This window comes from Coloeus monedula (assembly GCF_965178545.1).
Source record: "Coloeus monedula genome assembly, chromosome: 18".
In the NCBI taxonomy this organism is placed as follows: Eukaryota; Metazoa; Chordata; class Aves; order Passeriformes; family Corvidae; genus Coloeus; species Coloeus monedula.
This window is the reverse complement of record NC_138798.1, coordinates 13,809,586-13,823,500: the sequence shown is the minus strand read 5'-3', so window position 1 is coordinate 13,823,500 and position 13,915 is coordinate 13,809,586. Positions and strand designations below refer to the sequence as shown.

The window sequence follows — 13,915 nt, the reverse complement described above, 5'->3', positions numbered from 1 at the left end:
ATGGAGAAAAGCACCTGGAGCTTCCCTACTTCGTTATTTTGGGGTCGCACCCTCCTTGGGGTGGGCGGTGATGGCCTCAGCGAGCCCCAAACCCTCACCAAGGACACCTGGAGCATCTTCCAGGGGTGGCGGCGGTGCCGACCCACACGGATGGGGACTGTTTCGTCCCAATTCCCCCTTCCTCGTCTCCTGGCCCCTTTCTGGATGCCGGGGAATTGGTGTGAGCACGTTATCCATCACGGAGACAGCCTGATGAACAAACCCCCCTTCTCCTACTACAGCAAACAGCGTCGGGAGGTGTTCACATTATGAATGGGACGGATAAAATCGATGGAAGTGGCTCGGGAAAGAATCCCGGGATGAGTCACTGCAAAGCCAAGAAATGGCCAGGAGACTTTGCAGTTATCCCAGACACCCCAGGCTGTCACCAAAATGCTCCCAGGATGGGGGAGCCCCATGGAGAGATAAAGGGGAGACCCTGGGGTGGAGCCTCTTTCCAGAAGAGTTCAACAACAAAAGATACCCAGGATTGGGAATATCTCCACCACCGGGCAAAAATCCCAGTCTAGAGGCAAATCATAATATCCATGGAATGGTTTGGGTAGGAAGGGACCTTAAAGCTCATCCCATCCCACCCCTGCCACGGGCAGGGACACCTCCCACTGTCCCAGGCTGCTCCAAGCCCCAATGTCCAGCCTGACCTTGGACACTGCCAGGGATCCAGGCTTCCCTGGGAAACCTGTGGCAATTGCAGGGACACTGTCCCAGTATGTCCCCACCATCCTGAGTTTACTTCCCACGTGGTCCCAGCTGGGAGCCGAGCACCCCAGGGAGATGCTCTGTGGCAAAGTCCCTTCATGAGACACCTCTGGCCTTGCTTGTGCTGCTTTTAGGGCCGAAACAGGATGGGAGAGATCCCAGAGCAGCTGCTCCAGCAGGTTTCCCTTCCCATGTAAATCCATGCAGGATTCAAGCTGCAAAGGGCATCACTACTGCCTCCGTTAGTGCACGTGGCAAATACTCCACACGGAATCTGGTGTGGTGGGAAGTGTCCCTGTCCCTGCAGGGGGTAGAATGGGATGGTCCTTAAGGTCCCTTCCAACCCTGGGGATCACGGCCAGGTCCAGTGGGTGGAAGGATGATCCAGGATAGATCCGGAAGGATGATCCAGGATAGATCCAGCAGGATGAAAGCGAACCTGAGCCGGAGTAGAGGGGATCATCCAGAGCAGGGGCTGTTCCCAGAGCCCCTCTCCAGTAAGGAAAGAGTCCAAAGGGACTCTCTAATCGGGGCAGTTCCCCTTTGCAGGGTGACAATCCCATTTATCCAGATCAAATGTTACCTTCAGCTGGCTTAGAGCCTCACATCGGGATTTCCTCCCCCCTACAATTCCCAGCCTCACTGGCTCAATTAGGCTTATCCAGACAAAGCTGTGCCCTCCGACTCCACTGCCGGGGTGGGAAACCCTCGGCAGCCTGGCTGCCAGCTGTGGCCAGATGTGGCTGCTGGGAGCTGCCAGCTGTGCTACCAACACAGCTGGGGAGTGCTCCTGTGCAGGGCAGGCCCAGGGAGGAGAGAACCACTTCTGGGGTGGGCCCCAAGAGAGGAGGTTCCCTTGGGGAAGTCCCCTCCTGGAGGTGGTTGGGGCTGGGACAGCGTTAGGGAGAAGTGTCCCCACACAAAGCCACCCCTGGCACTGGGAATGGGGTGACCACGGAGAGGGGGCACGGTCTGGGTGGCACTGGCTGCTTCCCCACGTCACCTTCAACACCGGCATCGTGTCCAGCAGAAAAGCTGGGTTTAGGGCTCTGGGATTCCCACCCTGACCCACTGGACATGATCCTGGATCCCTGTCCACCAAACCTACCTGAGGTCAGCCCTCCAGGGGCTCTTTCACAGATGCTTCAGGGGCTGGGAGGGCTTAAGGAGCTCTGGTGGCATCTCAGCACTTGTCACTTGGCCATCCCTGGCTGGGATCCCACTCATGCTCCCACCATGAACTGCAAATTCCTTGCTCACCAAGCCGAGAGGGAGAGGCAGGAGCGGGATTCAGGAGATTCCCCCAGGGACACGGCCAGAGCAGCAGTGCCGTGGGTGGGGTGGAGCTGTCACACAGGACTGGGCTGAGGGCCCCGGCAGGGAGGGAGGGGACATCCCTGGAGACCCCATTAAACCAGGGGTTCTACAACTTCCTCCAGAGGGCCAGCTCTGATCTCTGCTCCCTGGGACAGGCAACAGCTGGAGCTGTGTCAGGAGGTTTAGGTGGACATCAGGGAAAGGTTCTTCCCCCAGAGGCTGCTGGGCACTCCCCAGGGAATGGGCACGGCCCCGAGGCTGCCAGAGCTCCAGGAGCGTTTGGGCAGCGCTGCCAGGGATGCCCAGGGTGGGGTTTTTGGGGTGTCTGGGCAGGGCCAGGAGCTTGGCTGGATGGTCCCTGTGGGTCCCTCCAGCTCAGGATATTCCATGATCCTGTGTTCCCCCCAGCCTGGTTTGTGCTGCTGGAGAAAGAGGCTCCTTCTGCAGCTCCCAGCCCTCGTGCTCTGTGCAAATCCCTTCCCATCAGGACAAAGGGGTGTTAAAAATCAGAGGGAAGCATCCAAACCTGCTCCCAACCTGGGTCAGGGATGACTCCGATGGGAACGTGCTCCTGCCAGGAGCAGCAAGGTTGGGGAAAAGAAATCCTGGAGAGACGGCCAGGGAGGGACGGGGCCTCGCTGGGCTCCCCTCACCCATCTCCAGCTGACAACGACAACATTTTTTGTGTTTCTGTGCTTAGGGAAGTAATTCCACGGCAATCCAGAGCATCTGAGTGCTGCTGTGCTGCTCCCACAGGGGGAACAGGGAAGAGGGATTTTTACAAAATTCCATGGGGATGGGATATAGTGGAGAGCTCGGCTGTTGAACCACCACAAGGATGGGGACAGGGAATCCTTGGGATGCAGGGAGGGCTTGGAGCAACCTGCTCCAGTGGGAGGTGTCCCTGCCCATGGAAGTGCTCCCTTCCAGCCCAAATCATTCCACGATTTTGCTCCCTACAAATGTCTGCCCTGCTTGGCATAACTCCCACACGGATGTTGATCCTGCAAGGACCAAACAGCTCTGCTGATGCCGAAACCTCCTGGCAGGGATCAACCAGCTGGGGAAACCCAGCTCCCATCCAGCTTGGAAAACATTCCCAGCAGCCAGGGAAGACGGAGGGAAATGAGAGGAGACACCTCTCCAGCAGTGTTAGCCACTTGCCAGCCCATCACTTCCCATCACATCCCGCTCCGGCGGTGCCACGTTCCATCAGGATGTCACACCGCGGGATGTAATCAACACTGAGGCGTGAGGAAAACTAATCCGAGGAGACACGGCTGGGAATGGGGTTTGGGCTGTGGTTTCTGCTCTGTTGGTCCAGGCTGGGAGCTGAGCTCAGACAATTCCCATGAGGGAAACAGCAAGGCAAAAAATCCCCCTCGCCCCGGGCAAATCCAGAATCGGGTGTTGGATATCTCTGGGAATATCAGTATCGTCTGCCTGCAGGGCTCCTGCCAGGTGCCACTGTCCCCAAAGCCAAGGGGAGAGGGGGAAAATCCAGCAGGAATGGCTGGATGAGTCCTCAGTGATCCCAAACTGCAGGGGAAGGGAAGGGAAGGGAAGGGAAGGGAAGGGAAGGGAAGGGAAGGGAAGGGAAGGGAAGGGAAGGGAAGGGAAGGGAAGGGAAGGGAAGGGAAGGGAAGGGAAGGGAAGGGAAGGGAAGGGAAGGGAAGGGAAGGGAAGGGAAGGGAAGGGAAGGGAAGGGAAGGGAAGGGAAGGGAAGGGAAGGGAAGGGAAGGGAAGGGAAGGGAAGGGAAGGGAAGGGAAGGGAAGGGAAGGGAAGGGAAGGGAAGGGAAGGGAAGGGAAGGGAAGGGAAGGGAAGGGAAGGGAAGGGAAGGGAAGGGAAGGGAAGGGAGTTGGCTGCAAACCCTTCTCCAAGAGCTGAGCAGGAAGAATGAGTGGAAGACCCCAAAACAAGCCAGAAAGGTGACATTTCCGGAAAGGAAACAAGGGAAAAACCCAGGGAAGGGAAGGTGACAGAAATGCAGCCTGGATGTGGAGCTGGAGGAAGATTTTAGGTGAGGAACAAGAGGCAAGGGGACCTCGACTTGGCTGGGAATCACTCCCAGCAGCTGCCATGTGTTTCCAGGGAAGTTCTTGGGCCAAGAGCCACGCCTGGCTTGGAAAAGCTTCAATCCCTGTGGAATTAATCCCAGCACTGGTCTGGGACTGGGAAATGAGGGACAGGCTGTTCCTCCCGGACCAGCAGCACTGCGCTGGGTCAGCTCCGAGAGCCAAACCCAGTGAGTGCCAGCAGCAGCATCTCCCAGGAGAGGAGAAGGGATCAGGGCTGGCTCCTGGGATCAACTCCATGGGGTTTGCACCAGGCCTGGCTTCCCAAAACTCCACATCAGCTCCAAATGCAGGAAGCAGGAGAGGATTAAACACAGAGGTGAAACCGCGGCTGGGTTTACAAAGGAGCCCTCGGAAAAGTCACTTTTAGGTGACAGCTGGGCAGTGCCACCAACTCAGACAGCACAGAAACCTCCTGGCTTTCCCAAAACCCAGAAATAATCAACTTTTGGGGGGTTATCATTGCCAGAAGCACCCGCACATCCCCAAACACCAACACGAGGCACCTCCACAAGGGCTGGGCTCGTTCCACAACGCTCAAGCAGCACACTCCAGACCACTGACTCCAAAATCCCCCCAGTCCCATCCTCTGCTTGGCATCTCCCACCCTTCGGAAGAGGGATCCGAGGGGGCCACGGGGACTTACTTGCTGAGAAGGTGGCTTCGGTGTGGACGGGCGGGGTGGAGGGCAGGAAGGGTGGGTACCCCACGAAGAAGGAGCGCAGGGAGCGCTCGGAGAGGAGCGGGGAGCGCTGGGCTGGGATGTTCTCACAGCTCCCCACGCTGTTGTGGATCTTGAGGTTCAGGGGCTTGTTCTTCTTCTTGACTCTGGGAGGGAAAAGAGGAAAAAGGAGAGGAAAGTGACGGGAAAGGAGCTGGGGATGGGCTGGTGGCCCCTGTGGGGTGGGGGTGTGGCTGCATCATCTCCCATGTGATAATTAATCCCACTTCCCATCAAACGAAGGCAATTTTCATCAAGGAACATTCCAGAGCTTTTCCTCTTGAGAACCTGGGTGAGAAAAAAAGAATCAGCTGGTCCTAAAGTTCATCACGCCTGGCCTTGCTGACCTTGTCACATCCCCTGAATGATCACATTTAATGTCACTACATCAAGTTTAGAGCCCAAGCAAGGCTGGGCTGCAGCAGAACACGCGAGGAACCCCAGAAGATTCCCAGGAAGCAGCTCCTCAAGGCACAGGACTGTGGTGTGGGCACCCCTAAACACTGGGAGAAGCTCCTCAGAGATGAAATCCTGCGGAGCAGGCGGGGATGAGTCACCCACCTCTCCCTTCTCAGCCCATTTTTCCACACCGGGACAAGGACTGCTGGTTCGGATGACCCCAAAGCTGCGCCAGACTGGAAGGATTTGGGATGCAGAGTGTCAGTGCCAGCCCAGATGGGCCGGGCTGCGGGAGCCTGGCACTGCGGAGCCGCTCCGGCTCCACCGCTCCCACCCCGGCTACTGCGGAGAGAGGAGGAGAGGGGCAGCTCTGGGAATGGCAGCTCAGCCCTTGGGAGATGTGGAGGATTTGGGACAGAGATCCTTTGAGAACATCCTGGCAGGGCAACAGCTCAGGGTGGTCAAGGACCCCTGGAATGCTCTGTACAATCCATGCATCCCAGCTGGAACACTGCATCCGACTGTGTCCCAGCACTGGAGGGACCTGGAGCTGCTGGAGGAGTCCAGAGGAGGCCACGGAGATGCTCCAAGGGCTGGAGCCCCTCTGCTCTGGAGCCAGGCTGGGAGAGCTGGGGGTGCTCACCTGGAGAGGAGAAGGCTCCAGGGAGAGCTCAGAGCCCCTTGCAGGGCCTAAAGGGGCTCCAGGAGAGCTGGAGAGGGACTGGGGACAAGGCATGGAGGGACAGGACACAGGGAATGGCTTCCCACTGCCAGAGGGCAGGGCTGGATGGGATATTGGGAAGGAATTGTTCCCTGGGAGGGTGGGGAGGCTCCAGAGCTGAGCATCTCCCACCGCTCCCAGCGGTGCCCAGGGCATCTGGCCCTGCCAGGCGATAGGAAATGACCTCTTTAATGAGGAAAATTAAACCATCCTCTAATAAGTTAATTATTTCCTCACACAGGGAAGCTGCTGCCGTGTTTAGGGTGGCTGCAGGGACTTCTTTGGGCGCGGTGGGATCGGGATGGGGCGGATGGTTCCAGGCTGGTCCAGCTGCACGGCTCTCCTGGCTTGGAGCTCCCTGGGGTCAGCCCCACAGCTGATGGTCAGGAAGTCATGGATGGGTGGGAAGGGACCTTAAAGTGCGTTAAAGGACCTGGGCACGGACACCTCCCACTGTCCCAGGCTGCTCCAAGCCCCAATGTCCAGCCTGGCCTTGGACACTGCCAGGGATCCAGGGGCAGCCACAGCTGCTCTGGGCACCCTGTGCCAGGGCCTGCCCACCCTCCCAGGGAACAATTCCTTCCCAATATCCCATCTCATCCTGCCTGGTGGCCCCAAATCTTGCCCATTCCCTCCATTGCTGCTGCTCAATCCCAACCCAACCCCGGCGTCTCCACCAAAGATCCCAGTGCCGTTCCCCCGGCCCCGGCACAGCCGCAGCTCCCCCTGAGCTCAACCCCGGCCCGAAGCCCTTTCTGAAAGACAGTGATTAAGCACTAATCTCATTTTTTTTTCCACCCATAAATCAGTTCCAGACCAAATATTTACTGCGAGCATCATTTCCTCGCCAAGCAGGGCTGCTGACAGCTCTCATTATTAGGAAGGATGAGTGATTTTGGACAGAGAGAGATTTTTTTTTTCCTCTCTCTGTTTCTTCAGGAGAAGAAAAAATAATAAAGAATAATAAACACCGAGATCCAAGTGGGGAACTGGGCTGGCTGCCGGTCTCCCCATGGCCTTGATCTCCTGAGGGAGAGGATCTACTCCTGGAGAGGAGACTCCTCACCCATGGAAAACCCCCTGGCTTGGGGGGCTCACAGCAATGCTGTCCCCTGGTTTGGGAACAAGGAGTGCCTGAGGGACACGGAGCAAACCGAGCCCCGTTTGGGGCTTCTTGGGCTAAAAAGGGTCAAATACCGTCCTTGGGGCAGGGGTGGAGGATGAGGCCAGTCGGGGCACCCCATAAAGGACTTGCTGCCATGAGGGGTCATCCATCCATCCATGGATCCATCCCTTCATCCATCCACCCATCCCTCCATCCATCATCCATCCATCCACCCATCCATCCATCATCCATCCATCCATCCATCCATCATCCATCCATCCATCCATCATCCATCCATCCATCCATCCATCCATCCATCCATCATCCATCCATCCATCCATCCATCCATCATCCATCCATCCATCCATCATCCATCCATCCATCCATCATCCATCCATCCATCCATCCACCCATCCATCCATCATCCATCCATCCATCCATCCATCCATCATCCATCCATCCATCCATCATCCATCCATCCCTTCATCCATCCATCCATCCATCCATCATCCATCCATCCATCCATCCATCCACCCATCCATCCATCCATCATCCATCCATCCATCATCCATCCATCCATCCATCCATCCATCCATCATCCATCCATCCACCCATCCATCCATCCATCATCCATCCCTCCATCCATCCATCCATCCATCATCCATCCATCCACCCATCCATCCATCCATCATCCATCCCTCCATCCATCATCCATCCATCCATCCATCCATCCACCCATCCATCCATCCATCCATCATCCATCCATCCATCATCCATCCATCCATCCATCCATCCATCATCCATCCATCCAGACATCCATCCATCCATCCATCCATCATCCATCCCACATCCATCACTCCATCCATCCATCATCCATCCATCCATCATCCATCCATCCACCCATCCATCCATCCATCATCCATCCCTCCATCCATCCATCCATCCATCATCCATCCATCCACCCATCCATCCATCCATCATCCATCCCTCCATCCATCATCCATCCATCCATCCATCCATCCACCCATCCATCCATCCATCCATCATCCATCCATCCATCATCCATCCATCCATCCATCCATCCATCCATCCATCATCCATCCATCCATCATCCATCCATCCATCCATCATCCATCCATCCATCCATCCATCCACCCATCCATCCATCCATCCATCATCCATCCATCCATCATCCATCCATCCATCCCTCCATCCATCCATCCCTCCATCCATCCATCATCCATCCATCCATCCATCCATCATCCATCCATCATCCATCCATCATCCATCCACCCATCCATCATCCATCCATCCTCCTACACAGGTTGGAATGAGATGATCTTTGATCCCAAACCACTCCATGATTCTATAGATAGTGAGAGGAAAAGGGGAAATGGTTTTAAACTAAAAAAGGGGAGATTTTGATGGGATATTGGGAAGGAATTGTTCCCTGGGAGGCTGGGCAGGCCCTGGCACAGGGTGCCCAGAGCAGCTGTGGCTGCCCCTGGATCCCTGGCATTGCCCAAGGCAAACATTTCCATCCTCCCTTTGTTTACCCAAAGTGGGGAAAAACGTGCTGGAAACTCATCCCGGTCCTCCCAGACTAAATTCCCCATCCCAGCTGGGCAGGAGGAGCCCCATTCCCTGTGCCAGGCTCCCAATCCCGCAAGGACGGCAGTGGCAAAAAGGGGGATTTAAAAATAAAAATAAAAATATAAAAATAAAAATAAATAAAAACAACCAAGGAAAAACGTCATCCCAGTTCAATTTTCCATAGGGATAAAACCCAACACAACCCTGCTTCTGGAAAGGGAGGCAGGATTCCCTTGCTGCTGGGAATTTTGGCCGGATTAATCCCAGCTGGATCAGGAGGAACTGCCAAAGTGCAGCAGGAGATGGAACCGGGCCTCACCTCCCTGCTCAGGGCGGGGTTGGCCGTGCTAATCCCCCCATCGAGCGGCATTCCAGCCCTTCCCAGGAGCTGGAAAAGGCGGCTGCTCCCTCTAAACCATCGCTGGGATTAACGCGAAGCCCGGGAAGCGCAGGGAGAGCCGGAGGGGCCGTTTAGGTGGGTTTGGATGGTGCTGATCCCTGCCGGCCCCCGGGAAGGACCATTTCCCTCCAGTCCAAAAGGAGTCTCCAGGCGAGGCAGGAGTGGGGAGATGGTTATGGAGCAGATATTCCTTATTTAGGCTCCAAAGGGCTTTGAGGGAGCAGAGAGAACCGTGCCTGGTCCATCTCGAGGCTTGGAGCCCTCCAAAATCTGGGAAACACCCACGACAAATTCCTAAATCTGGACATCCCCCCTATTTTTTTTTTTTGCCACTCGGGTCCACTCTCCATGTTGTCCCACCCTCATTCCTGCTCCAGGAGGCTTGGAAGCCAGGTATTCCTGGGATTCTACCCCTCACTGCAGGTCCCGGGCTCCCCATCAGCACAATGGGATCAACCCCTGCGCCAAGCAGCCCCTGGCTTCCCAAACCTTTCCCAAAATCCGGGATCTCAGCCCTTCCCACATCGCGGCCCCGCTCAGCGTCCCCGCGCAGCTCCTCTCCTTCACCTCTCACCATCCCCTGACCCAGAATTCCTCATTTTCCTCCTTTATCCTGTGCATCCCTTGGTTGGGAGAGCCCAAACCAACCCCTCGAGGCAGAGTTCGTGGAGCATCGGGGCTAATTCCTGCCTCGGGATGCTCGGGAGAATCGCCGGGAGCGATTCCATGCTCAGAGAGGCGAATGCCGATGATTAGGGCCATAATTTCATGCAGGAATTTGCTAAATATATATTTTAAAAAAAAACAACAACAAAAAAAAAGCGCCCAGCGAGTTTGAAGCGTTTAATGCAAATCCCTTTAGGTGTCAATCCCGCCTGAATGGCTCATCCCCGCCTGCTCTGTGGGATCAGTCAAACGCTTATCACCGGCTTTGGGGGAAAAAAAAATAGAGGGTTTCAACAGGCGCTGAAAAACAGGAGCAGACACCGGGACAAAGGGCCCGTCACTCCTTTCGGGAGCCGGCGGGGAGAGCAGGGACTGACAGCGGCGTGGGGTGCGGGGAGGATCTTAGAGGATTTCCACAGAAAGGTGCCCGGGGAGGACACGGCTTTGCCCTGTTAGGATGTCCCGGCGTGGTTTAGCGGCTGGAAGAGGAGGATGTGCTGGGAGAAGCTGGAATATGAGCATGGGCACAGTGGGATCCATGCAGGGAGCAAGAATGCAGTGTTCACAGGGCTGTGGTGCTGCTGGAATGTGGCTCATCCCAAAAAGCATCCCAACCGTCCCCCAGCAGTGCTCATCCTCCATTCCCAACTCTTAAAAAACCCTGGAAATGGAGTCAGTACCAACGTGCTCTGCAGACATTTGTTGTCACTTCCATTCTTACTGCCATTAAAAAATAAAATAAATTCATTAAAACGGGTTTACTTTAAAATTTAGCCCCAAGACAGGAGCTGCCCCTGCAGGTGATGTTTTATTCACCACTTTGCTCCTCGCCAGCACACACCAATTTCCACGCAAGCGTTGCTCTTAAAGGAAGGGAAATAGAGGGGGAAACAAAACAAAAAATCCACTCATCAGTATTTCAGCTGCGAAGGATTAAAGATCGCCGCTGCCTGGCCGGGAGTGCACAGCCCCGGCCGGGATTCAGCCCCGAAGATTTATGGCTTTTTGGAGTGGTTTAAGTGCACGATCTTCCCGATTCAACCCAAGCAGGGAGCAGGTGAAGGGCTGCCCCTTCAGCAGGGCAGGCGGCTCCAGCAGCAGCTGCTGGAAGGGCAGAAAAAAGGAGGAAAAGCCTCAAATTCACTCTGGCATTTTTTCATGCAAGAAATACGGAATGATTTGGTTGAAAGGGAGCTTGAAGAGTGTTTTATCCCCAACCCTGGCAGGGACACCTCCCACTGTCCCAGGCTGCTCCAAGCCCCATCCAACCTGGATCCTCCCAGGGATCCAGGAGCAGCCACAGCTGCTCTGGTAATTCCATCCCAGCCCCTCCCCACCCTCACAGGGAACGATTCCTTCCCAATCTCCCATCCATCCCTGACCTCTGGCAGTGGGAAGCCATTCCCTGTGTCCTGTCCCTCCATGCCTTTTCCAAAGCCCCTCTCCAGAACTGCCACTTCTTTTCCCTTCCCGTTCCCATATTGGCACATAGATGGCAAAATCTGACCTTTTCCTTCAAGGATTCCCCAAATAAACCATAAAAAACACCCCTGGATAAGGAGTCTGAGCATTCCCAAACAGGCCTGGGGAGCTGGGATCAAGTCCAGCATGGCTGGAGCCATCTCAGCCAGGAAAGGAGGCACCAGGTCACCTTTGGCACCGGGATAAACACAGAGCTCCTGTGCCTGGTGCATTCCCACATCCCAAATCCCCATGCAGCGAGGATGGCACCAGCTTCTTTAGGATTTTCAGGATTCAAGGCAAGGCCAGTGGATTTTCTGAACCTGCCCGAAGAGCTGAAATTCCTTCATTCTCCACCCAGACCCGAACGAGCTCCACACAATGCTGGAGCTGATATAAAAAACCTGAACATGGAATATCCTCCAGATGTTCCGTTTATCCTCCTCATTCCCATAAAGAGGCAGCAAACCCTCCCTCCCCTGGCCAGAGGAAAAGCAGCTCCTTCATATCAAAGCCTCAGCAGTGAAATATTTATCCAAGTGCCTGTCCCCACTTCCCTGGATGCCTGAATTTCCAGGCTTGGCTCTGACTGATCTATTATTCTCTTTTCCATGCACAAAGTAGAACTTTTTTATTACAGCTGCAAATTATAAAGCTGGGAAATTCTTTGAAGGGAGTTTGAGCCAAACAGGCTTTTTCCCCCCACCCCTCCTCCTCCTCCTCCTGGGATTCGAGACGGGGCTGCAGGAGCAGCACTGGGAGCAGACACGGGCGGGAAGGAGCTGGAAGAGGTAATTGCCAGGATCCTGGAGCTGGAGCTGTTTCTCATTAAGCCCCGTCTGTTTTCTTGGTTGCCACCGTGATGTTTCTTTGAGGGCCACGCAAGGGCAGCGAGGGTGAGCTGGGGCCAGCCAGGGCTGTGGGCTTGGGTCTCCTTTGGATGGAGGAGCTTCTACAGGGATTCAGCCCAGTGCCATCCCCAGATGACACAGCCTCAGCCAGGTGGGCCAGATCCGCCGCCAAACTGGACAGTCATGGAATGGTTTGGTGGGAAGGGACCTCAAAGCTCATCCAGTGCCACCCCTGCCATGGCAGGGACACCTCCCACTGTCCCAGGCTGCTCCAAGCCCCAGTGTCCAACCTGGCCTTGGGCACTGCCAGGGATCCAGGGGCAGCCACAGCTGCTCTGGGCACCCTGTGCCAGGGCCTGCCCACCCTCCCAGGGAACAATTCCTTCCCAATATCCCATCCAGCCCTGCCCTCTGGCACTGGGAAGCCATTCCCTGTGTCCTGTCCCTCCATGCCTTGTCCCCAGTCCCTCTCCAGTTCTCCTGGAGCCCCTTTAGGCCCTGCAAGGGGCTCTGAGCTCTCCCTGGAGCCTTCTCCTCTCCAGGTGAGCACCCCCAGCTCTCCCAGCCTGCCTCCAGAGCAGAGGGGCTCCAGCCCTGGAGCATCCCTGTGGCCTCCTCTGGACTCTGACACCTGCACTCCCTGCTTTGGTTCTCATCCCACTACTGCCAAGGGATCCCTGGAGCTGCTTGGGCCACCGCAGCGGGTCAGGGGTGGGCTGGCAGGAGGGTGAGGAGATGCTCCCATCGGCCTCTTAAACCACAAAGACGTGAACGGGGGAGCTGCTTCCTGACTCTCCTGCCCAGCTCCAGCTGGAAGAGTGGAGCTGGGAAGAGCCCAGGCTGTGCTAACAGTGGTCATTCCCTCTCCTGGCCACCACCCTGGACACTGCCCGCAGCCCCTGCCCTCTCCGTGCCCTCTGTCCCCCCTGGACAGCCCGGAGGCAGCACACCAGGCAGCAGGAATGCTGTGCCACCTCTCCCAGGATGCTCATCCTGATCTAAATTCATCCTCACGCCCTCCTGGCTTTGAAAGGAGCCTCGACTCCTCATTAAAGGACACGGTGACAAGTTTCTCCTCGGAGCGCAGTAAAGCTCCAGCGCCTCTGGATGGAATAGCAGGGCCGTAATTAACATTAATGACACTCCTAAGGAGCGCCACAGCCCGGAGCAGCGGGATCATTCCAGCACGGAGCCAGGTTGGTGTGGGGGCCACTCATCACTGTCACCTGGCGCTGTGCAGACCATCCTTTGAGGGAGCTGGACACGTTCCAGGAGCTGTGCACAGCTCCACAGCCCTGGCTCGCCGGCAAAGGCAGCGAGATTAATCAGGGGGATGATTTGGAAGCACAGGGAGAGATGCTGCTCGTTTTGCTCTCCAAATTCCCACACTTCTGCACTCTCCCCCTTGCAGAAGTTCCAGGCTGGGGCTCTGTTTTCAGGATGAATAATGCAGCACAAAGATCACAGAACCACAGGGTTCTTCTTTAGGTTGGAAAAGACCTTTGAGATCATGGAGTGCACCCCTGTCCCCCAGTGCCACATCCACGGGGCTGTTAAATCCCCCCCAAGGGATGGGGACTCCAGCACTGCCCTGGGCAGCTGTGCCAGGGCTGGACAGCCCTGCCCATGAAGAAATGTTCCCAACATCCGACCTGCCCCTCCCCAGCCCAGCCTGAGGCCGTTCCCTCTCCTCCTGTCCCTGTTCCCTGGGAGCAGAGCCCGACCCCCCCGGCTGCCCCCTCCTGTCAGGGACTTGTGCAGAGCCACAAGGTCCCCCCTGAGCCTCCTTTGCTCCAGGCTGAGCCCCTTTCCCAGCTCCCTCAGCCGCTCCTGGGGCTCCAGCCC

The 13,915-nt window shown here is 56.3% G+C and overlaps 1 protein-coding gene across 1 annotated transcript in view; it reads right to left on the bottom strand.

The window, feature by feature from the left end:
- KSR2 (kinase suppressor of ras 2) overlaps window positions 1–13,915 on the bottom strand; it is a gene marked incomplete at both ends in the record, with an annotated part of 74,267 nt that overhangs the window by 39,770 nt on the left and 20,582 nt on the right. The window contains one exon of the mRNA XM_082293785.1: window positions 4,800–4,981. Coding sequence (XP_082149911.1) covers window positions 4,800–4,981 — 182 coding nt within the window. The remainder of the gene's footprint in view (window positions 1–4,799; window positions 4,982–13,915) is intronic.